This window comes from Mycetomoellerius zeteki, unplaced genomic scaffold (assembly GCF_001594055.1).
Source record: "Mycetomoellerius zeteki isolate Tzet28-1 unplaced genomic scaffold, Tzet1.0 scaffold48, whole genome shotgun sequence".
Taxonomy (NCBI): domain Eukaryota; kingdom Metazoa; phylum Arthropoda; class Insecta; order Hymenoptera; family Formicidae; genus Mycetomoellerius; species Mycetomoellerius zeteki.
Genome location: NW_017257479.1, coordinates 899323 through 909505, shown reverse-complemented (window position 1 = coordinate 909505; position 10183 = coordinate 899323). Strand labels below are relative to the sequence as shown.

At 35.5% G+C, this 10183-nt stretch overlaps 1 protein-coding gene across 3 annotated transcripts in view; it reads left to right on the top strand.

Moving 5' to 3' along the window:
• sima (HIF-1 transcription factor component sima) overlaps window positions 1-10183 on the top strand; it is a 51281-nt gene that overhangs the window by 7765 nt on the left and 33333 nt on the right. The window contains exons 1-2 of one of the 3 annotated variants that reach the window (XR_001936841.1): window positions 4502-6167; window positions 9229-9416. Coding sequence is in view for 2 of the 3 variants with exons in the window: in XM_018455367.1 (XP_018310869.1) it covers window positions 4975-6167; window positions 9229-9416 (1381 nt within the window). In the remaining variant the exon portion in view is untranslated. Of the gene's footprint in view, window positions 1-4501; window positions 6168-9228; window positions 9417-10183 lie in introns of those variants that run through there. The other 2 variants (XM_018455367.1, XM_018455368.1) reach the window with 2 other exon arrangements.

Below are 10183 nucleotides of genomic sequence, written 5' to 3'. Positions count from 1 at the left end.
CCTCATCTGACCACATTATTTTAGATGGAAATAAAATATCATTGTGGCATGTCTGAAGGTACCAGTTACAAAAGTTCAATCTGTTCCAATGATCTTGAGGTAATAAATTTTGCACTTTTTGAATGTGGTAGGGATAGCGATTATCTCCTTTTACAGTTCGCCAAATTGTTTGTGGTGACACTCCCAATACAGCCGACGCATTCCGAACGCTGGTCTCAGGATGATTGTCAAAATGTTGTAAAATACGATTCCCTGCCTGCAAATCTCTTCGTAACGCTGCTTGAAATCGGTTGTTTTCTTGTCGAATTGAAAATGATCCAGTCTCTCGCAATCTATTAAATGTCAACATAAACACTCTTCGGTTTGGCACTCTTCTGTTTGGAAATCGTCGTGCATATTCTCGCACCGCCTTTAAAGCATTACCGTTGCAGAAACCGTATACAAAAACCATATCAGCATATTCACTATTAGAATACGTACGCGGCATATTGCAAAAGACAAAATTCATCTACTGTTAAAGGCTTTCAAAGAGCGACTGACAAATTCATAACAGAAAGTGGAAAATGTAATCAAATATGTCGGTGCTAGATATGGCAAGAAATGTAAACATTTTTTTTCGATTTCTCTGAAACGGAGCAAAAACGAGCATATGTCTATAGGACTTTTTTTCTTAGTTTTTTACTCCTCTACACGCTCCCGAAGTTTTGCCATTTAATTTGGAAACACCCTGTATATATATACTTCCTGCCCAAATCGGCTCAGAGTATTGTATGCATATCGTATGTCACATTCGGAAGTATTAATCATCGCTTAAATATCCATGAAATTTAGGCACGATAAAAAACGCACTGCTTAGTTGTTTAACCGAGTGTAACACAAAAGTTTATATTATATATCAAAGGCTGCAAAACGTTTACCGTAACTAAATATGTACAAGCCGATCGATATGGGAACAATCGCGGAATAATTTCCGCGTTTTCGTATCGACGGTACTTCCGATTGCATGATTCGCTGCGAGGATTACGCGGCCGGTTCAAGGATGTATAAGGCAAATGTACCAGTAGCCGGACATTTAAGCGTAGGTTGTCATAAATAATACAATTTATATTGTCAGAAAGGTTTTGAATATAAATATTTGTATTCGTTTGAAAACTTAAGACTCCCTTAAGCAAGGAAAAATTATTTGAACCCACTTATAACAATAGAGTTTACCCTGAAAATATGATAGTCGTGGTTCAACATTGTATTTCGAAGAATTTTAATGTAAATCTTTCTCATTCATTGATAAAACTACAATAAAGTATAAAATAAGTTAATTTTACTGAAGTGCATGGTAAAAATCTTTAAAATATTGTATCGTACCACAATTATCGTATTTTCAGGGTAAATTTTAAAAGAAAATTCTCTCTCCGTGTATTAATTAAAATATTTAAATAAGTAATAGAATGCGTCAGTGCAGTAGCCGGACAGCCGGTCAGACACTGGGACGTAATTGGCTACGTTTACACCGTGCATTTAGGCCGCAGCCTATATAATAGATGTCCTTGTTTATCCTGTAGGGATTTAAACAAAGACACCTATCGTATAGGTCGCGGACTAAGCGTACGGTGTAAACGTAGCCACTGTCTCAGTGTCCGACCACAATTAGAAAATTAATATTCTGACGGGAAATATTAATGTAAATAGATATTTAATGACAAAAGACAACTAATTCAAATTGGTCATAAAGATAAAAAGCATGAGATTAATATTAATTTATATAAATAAAGTTTTATGTAACTGTCCAGGCATAGGTACTGTCCGGTTCCAGCGACTGGACATGTAGCATGTATCTATGTCCAGACATTTATATAGGTAACACTTTAATTATTTAAGTTAATAATAGTCTCAAATGTGCTTTTTAAAATGTAATATTATAATTTAATTTTAATTTTTAAATGCAATAAAATTATAATACAGGAATAAAAAAAGCATTTGAGATTAATAATAATAAATTTTGTATGAGTGTCCAGACATAGGTACATGTCTGGACACTGGTACGTTTGTATCGCGCAGATTGCGTCAGGATTGCATACCCGTCATCGGGATTTGCGTTGCATCCGTGCAGGTTGTGCGATGTCTCGCTCAAAAAAATGCCGGATAAATGTTTGCGAGGACGGAAAGAATGATTTTACTGAAATATCTAAAAGTTTAGGTATAGATACAGGTCTGAAAATAATTTTGTTAGTCCATCGAAATAGTACAGAAATATATATGTATATTGTATATTGAGATTTATATTGTTTGTATTACAGATCTTGCATTTTTGGTTCGTAGCCCCTTACGCACATTTTTAATTTATTTGAAAATATGATTAAGAGCCTATAAGTTTTAGTATAGAAAACTTAAGCATGAAGACAGCAATACTGGCAAAAAAAATTTATATTCTAGCTATCAGCTTGAGCATTCTGCATAATTATTTTGACAGTCCAATAAAATTTATTTTTAGATTTATATCTATCTAAAATTTTAAATAATTCAGCAAAACCATTTTTTTTCTGCGATCTGTGGCGGACACAACAGCTTCTCTTGTTCTTTTCAAGCGCGTGATATTCGTTGGGGATCGCGTTATCTTCTGCGATAGGAACATTAGCGGTCGACCACCAGGCATTCAAATTACCGGAAAGTCATTAGACCACAGAGAGTGAAGAGAATAACCCATTTATCGTGCTTCCATTAAAAGATACGCAAAGCAAAATAAACTCTCTTGCATCAACGTGGTTTTCGTTGAGAAGTCTCTTAATTCAAAATTTGATAATATTTCTCCAACATAATTCCGTGGACAATTTGATAAAAGTCAGTGACTTTTTAAAAAGAGACCATGTTAAAAAATAAGTAAAGTTTCGATAGAAAAACAAAGTTAAAAAACGTCACTGACTTATGAAACTACCCACATATGCCAGAAAATGATAATATTCCCAAAAGATTAATTTGGTTTCTTCAGATATCTAATTTGCCAATTTTTTGAAAATAGTAATACATGGCGCTAAAATAATGATGGATAAAATATTCATTTCTAGATTTATATCCGAATCGTAACAAGCTGCGTACGTGTTACTTAATGCAGAAATATGCTAATTGGATTGTTTTTCAACGCGTTCCCTTCTATCGACGTTTCTGTGAGAGATATAAATTACTATCACGTATTCCACGAATTCTATCGCTCGTATTTCGATTATGTCGTTGTTTTCAAGCGAATTTTGCGACTGTTTATTCGTTCCCTTTATATGAAAAATCATAAAAATAGTTTTACATAAATATTTTTACGCTGAATTCGTAGCGTTCGATGTTGTTTGCATGATGACAGTAATTTATTACGCCAGAAATCTGTGGAATGGCAGAAATCGGGAACGTCAACGTTTGATGAGCCGCGGTAGATAAATCAAAATGTCCGAAACAGTAAAAACGTGCTCAGTGAATTTGTTATGTCGTACACGCCGATGATAGAGTATCGTTATCGATGTGCGAGATAACGATCGTTCAGAACGTCCAGCAGACGCATAGCATCGCATTGCTACCGGGCTTTAGTATCGCGCGAGCCGTGAAGGTAGATTAAAAGTCATACCGAAGGGAGCATGCAAGAGAACGAAGATGACAACCCCACTCATGGTTGACTTTTCGACGGACCGCTAAACTAAATCGTTGACATCCCGCTGACGATTCTAATTTCGAATCTAATTCTGTTAAGATAAAGAATAAGAGAGACAACTGAGAGATACAAAAAAGATAAGCCGATAAGAGATAATAAAAAAAAATCAATGCGACTACCGTTGATTACCGAAGGCGGGATGAAAATAATTGTAGAGACAAAAAAATAAGTAAAAAAATAAATGCGAGTTATTCGATATGGATAAAACTCGAGAAGAGTAGAGTTGGATAAGCGGATAAAGGAGAGTGAAGAACTGAGGTAAAAAGGTAGTAGGAATTGATGGAGTTTTATTTTTTCGTGAGAATTGCAATCATTGAACGTACGACGCGTATCGAGTGTAAAAAGAGGCCAACTTTGTGAAAAATAGAAAAGAAGAGCGAAGTGTGTGAATAAATCGAGAAAAGAAAGGTCAGAAAAGAGGGAAAAAACGCAGACGTTCCACTCCATGTGAAGAAGAATTTGAATATTAATATTCAGGTATACAAGCAGGTTTTATTTTTTGTACCTTTACCTCTTTCTTTACTGGTGCTAGGAAATTTCTGATTTATATTGGCCATGTGGACCGGCTATAATCAAGATAAGCTTTTAGCAATAAAATAAGAAAGATAGACATGAAAAAGAAGAGGGATAAAATTTCAAGTGAGTGGAAAACGATTGAAGTGCAAAAAGATGAAACGTGTTAATGCAGGAAATTTATTTTTACATAGATTGAATCTACATAGATTAATGTATATAGCTTTTTACATAGATTAAATTTATTACAGAGATTGACTTTTTAATGAATGGTGAAGATAATATTTTTAATTCTCTTATCGAAGAAATTAGTGAAGAAATAAAGAAAATTGTATAAAAGTTGAGAAGGAAAGGAATAAATGGAGTAAGTTTAGGAAATTTGAAAATTTTTTTAGTGAAGACAAAAGACGAAGAAAGAAAAAAGCGGGAGTGAACAGGTGAAGGACAATCGTCAACGAAATTAGCATAATTAAAGCGTGAAATTCCCGGTGACCGTCAACTAATCGTAAATAGAATCGGTTCTCAACGGAGAAAAAAAGACAATAACAAGGAAAGAAAAGGAACAAGATGAACGGAAAAATACTTTGTCGATCCTCACGATAATCAAATTTCTATTGATCGTGTCGATCGAAATAAGTATAATTAGTTCTAAGAAAAGATAAAAAAACCGGTAAAGAAGACTGAAGAAAATAAAAAAAAGAAGTAGAAAACTTTAAAAGTGGAGAATAACTGAGAGATTAAGTGACGTGGATCAAAAATCAAGGAATTAAAACATGAACGCGCGTTTGCACGAAGTGGCAGCAGAAAGAGAAAGAGAAGGAGGTGGTAAGACGAAGGAGGAGGGTGGAAACATCATTCTTGGTGACGGTCATCAGCAGCGAGGTCGTTGCTCTGATCTTCCTGACGACTGGATCGGCAAGGTATCGGTTTATACCGGTGTCGATGCGCGTCACATGGTGAGAGGAAACGAGATCGATTTCCCGTCGCGCGAATTTCTGAAACCACCGCTGCCGCCGCCGTCTTATGGTCCAGCGATCGCGTTTAACAACGTCTTACCCGATACTATTGCCGCACCCTCTCCCAGTATTACGTCACACGTCGGTGATAATATTAGATCACGAGCTTGCGATATCGAGACGACATCTTGCTCCACGATGAGATTTCCGTATGCGCCTGGTACGACTTGCAACGTGGCATGCAGTAATGCACCAGCGACGATATGCAATGTCGCTCCAGCGAGTGCTGACTGCGACGGTCCGGAGACAACGTGGTTCCGCAACGAGGGTCGCTTGGCCGAGTCACAGTCGGGGGTTCGCACGGCGAATACAGCGACCTCGAGAATCTGCCACCTGGGCCCAATTGACGTCGAGGACCTCGCAATGTACTTCGATTCACCGACGGACGGCTGTAAGCCACCCTCGTTGGGTAATCGTGCGATTTACTCCAAGAAATCGCGATACGGACAGGTCGCAAGAATAGACCAATCTCAGGAGCATCACCGCGATCTCAATTTCCGTGATCTGCCTTCTTGCGATCTAGCATCCAATAATCTACAAACTTGCGATATGGGGCCCAATACACTAGGATATTGCGATCTGGGGAACAGCGATCTACGGCTTCGTAATTCAGGATACGATGGTCCGTCATTTTGCGATCCAAGACTTAGCGATTCGCGATTTTGCGGTATGAGGCTGTTTGAGGAGCAGCCCTGTGAACCAGGGCGACACAATCTGGAACGGGGCGACCCGGGACTGGGCAATTGGTTCTGCAACGATTGCCCGGAACTGTTCAATTTCTGCAGCGAGGAACGATGGTTGCAGTGCTCGGCGAGCGATCGCTGTCCCCTTTACGACACCTCGTATGCTTACGACGTGCCTGTTTTTCCGCCATGTATGTACGAGAATGGTTACAACGATAATTGGCATTACGACAATGCGGAGGACGAACAACTCCTCGAGAATTACTTGTAAGTCGGCGATCATCGTAATGTCCTTTTGTTCTCTCCGTTCTCATCTGCTTAGAACCCTTGATGTGTCAGTATCACACACACAAAGGTGAATAATAATTTTATTGAAATTTTCTAATGATTTTCTTATGGTATTACTGTTAGATATCAAGAGAACAGTAGTAACTCAATCCCTTAAAAACAACATTTAAATAATCTTTTGAGTTAGTAACATTTTGTTATTTTTAACTTCTATGTGTATCAAAATGTAAATCAATACATTTCTACGGTTAATTTCTAAGTAAACAATGTTCATATTAATATGCACATAGTAAATAATAAATTAAATTTGAGTTAAATTTAGTTAAATTTAGCAGTGACGACCTATAAAAATGATTTAAAATAACTCAAATTGAGTATCATATGGCATTATAAATTTAACAGGCTAAATCTATTTAATTGAATTTTATCAATTTTCTTCTAATCTAATTAGAAACACTTTACTTAATTTTAATAGATTTTTATATTTTTTTTATTCAGTACATTTTTAACCAATTTTATCTTTTTAAGAAAAATTAAATTTCCTTAACTTTGAAATAAGATTTTTCAATCATTTAAACAAGTTAGATCGCTATTGCAAAGAAACTTTATTTGTTCAATTGGAGGACTTTGTATGTCATTTGCAGTTTACGCAATATGGAATATTTATATCCATATTTATATCCAATCTTACGCGGCAAAAAAGAAAATGAGTTGACAGTCATTTCCTCGTGATATTTTCCGCAACGTTTAATTACGTCTACTGTTCTATTGGATTAGTCGATCAGTTTGACTTTGACGGGAGTCCGCCAACGGTAGGAGGGCGGTGAGGGAGAGAAAACGTGACGAGATCGTAGGATCGATTTCAAAAGCAATATCGTTCGAAGGTCGGCCCGTCGCGATGATAACGCTTCGCTTAGCGATAACGTCGACGTTTTTTCTCGATTAACGACCGAAAAAGATGCACCTTCCAATCCGTTAATGGCTGCATTCTGCAGCAACGACGGTGATCGAACACGCTCGAATTTCATAGGATTGTTGTATACTTTAAAATTAGATTGCTCAAACGATTTCTTGAACTGAAGACGAAGTTGGTAATTTTATAAAATGTTGAATATGTCAGATCCAATCAAAGTTCAATTGCTACCGAACTACTATTTAAATGTTCTCTTTATCGATACACATATATATTTACGCTTGGTAATCGAGCGTAGCCTTGCTTCGAGATCAAGCAGCATCCGCAGCTGCACAACATGCATTATGAAGCACGGTTAGCGCGACCGATACAGCATAATATCGAGCCGCGTTGACGACGGCGATCTTCAAGAATCAGGCAAGAGGCTGTGGTCTGTTCTTTTTCCACCCCAAGTTCTGAACTGCTGTAATAAATTAGAGCGAAACAGGTATAATTTGTTTCACTCTAACTTATTGCATTAGTTCAGAACTAGTTCAGAATTCTTCGAAAAACAGAGACTTCGTTTATCGTGCGTGATAGCGCACCTGACATTACACTTGTCGCTTACAAGGTACTTCAAGATGTCTGTTTGCGGAAAAAAGTCTAGAAGAGATAGTCAGGAGAGCTCTCGTTCATGCATGATTCATTCTCCCTGAAAAACGCGCAAAAGAAGAGTGATATATTTATATATTACATTCCGAAACCAACATTAATTTTTCGGCGAGTTTTTACGGATGTTCCTTATTTTCTACCATATTTTTCCCAATTATCATCATGGCATTTTTGAAAATTTATGTTCTGACAAAGAATATTAATCCTTAGGTACCATCGATATAGATTTTAAGGATGTATCCGAGATATAATCGTTGACAAAAGTTCCCCAAATTCGAAATGTATGCATAACTGCGCCAAACGTGTAGTAAATCTAGTAATAACTTATATAAATGATAGATAATACAATATATTCATTTTTAAAAGGTTATTTTTCACTTTTTCAATATTTTATTAACTTTATTTGTTATTTTTCAACTTTCTACAACAAAACATTATTTACCAGTGCAAAACGGAATAATAATAATAATTAGTAAAATAGTATAATAATAATTAGTAAAAAAGTATAATAATTAGTAAAATACAATGATCCGACTTCTATGATGATAATAACTATAATAGTAAAACTTTAAAGTTATGATAAGTACACTGAAAAAAAAGATTGGCTGCTGCAGCAAATTAGATGGTAAAATATGGCATAGCATTTTTAATTGGTTGCAGCAGTCAATTTTTGGTTGTGTTAGTCTATCGAAATCCTACTGACATTGCAGATAGGTTAACGCAACTAAAAATAGGCAGCTAATTAAAAATGCCAATTAACTATGCCATATTTTACCATCTAATTTGCTGCAGCAGCCAATCTTTTTTTTAGTGTACCAAAATGTGGATTTTTATATACTTACTCTAGAATACAATAAACAATTTACTCTGTTTCTCGAAGATCTGCAGACGAAAAAGTTAAAATTCATATTATCGCCAAAGGATTAAAATACAGCTTACAATTTATTAGTATATTTTCCAGAAATTCTACATATAATAGGGGAGACCGGGCCTAAGCTGGCATTTGAATTTTGAGTGGCAATAATATATCTTATGAGTTCCCAATTTATATTATAGATAGCATCTCGTGTGTCTTCTTTACCAACGAAATTTGATTAATTTAAAGGTGCCGCGTTGTTACGTTTAGGTAGTCAAACATGTTTTCGATAGTCAAAAGTAATTTTTGAGATTTCATTTTCCGAATCACATCATTTTTTGTATATGTGGATGAAATGAAATTGCAAACACCAAAACTTTTTATTGCCATCTTGTAGTCTTATAATCACTCTATGAAACGCTGATAATCATTTGACTAAAATTGTTTACTTTGTTACTGAAAATTACAATTGAAAAAGAGGTGCCCACTTAGCCCCGGTCTCTTTCTACATGTTTATAAAATATTCTTAAGGACCAAAGATTGCGCCATCTCCGTAGAAATAATATCGGACGGACTAGCTTATTTTGCAACCGCTGGACGAACTTTTCGTGTTATTGCAGGAGCAACGAAAAGAGGAAGGAAAGGTCTCGTGATGCAGCGCGCTGCAGACGTAGCAGAGAAACCGATATCTTCACCGAACTTGCGGCTGCTCTTCCGGTCGCGCCGGAACAAGCAGCGCTTTTAGATAAGGCTAGCGTAATGAGATTGGCGATTGCCTACCTCAAAGTCCGAGCCGTCGTGGATTCCAGTGAGTATCTATGAAAGTATCTGAATGCCCGTCTTCATCGCTGCAGCAAAGATGTTCCTTTCTTTCGATATATAAAATACGATACTATTCAGCTAGAAACATAGAAATACTATTCAACTATAGAAATATAGAAATATATCTGTTGTAAAATATTTAAACGCGGACATAAACATTCTAAACATATTTTAATGTAGATACTTTATAGGAGCTTTATTCTTATAATTTTATAGCGAGTTAAAATGCTATAATAATTATGTATTATTAAATAGATTTGTAAACTGTAGAAAATGTGTATTTTAAGTGTATTACATACTTAATTTATTTGAACTTTATGATATCAAAAGATTTCCCTTCATTAAATATTATCGATTAGATAGCCATTTGATTCTTTGAATCAGAGTTTGATAAGCGTGTGTTTTCAGAGTAAATAGTTTCATTTAGGATTTAAATTTAGGTTTTAATATTATATTTTGCGATCTTAAATAATTTTGGGATATTTAATTAATGTCGTATATATACAAGGTGTTTCAAAAGTAACGATCAATCTTTCACCCAGGGGCGGAATGGACTAAACTGAGAAGAAAAGTCCTCTATCATTTTATAATTTTCGCAATAGTTAACAAGATATTAATTACTAAAAATTGTCGAAAATTGGTTTTCAATAATTTTTTACTCATATACTATTAACTTTACAGAAAAACTGCAAGAGACAAAAATTGTTTATTTTCTTCTCATAGAACTCTAAGAATTTTTTCAGAATTTTTTAT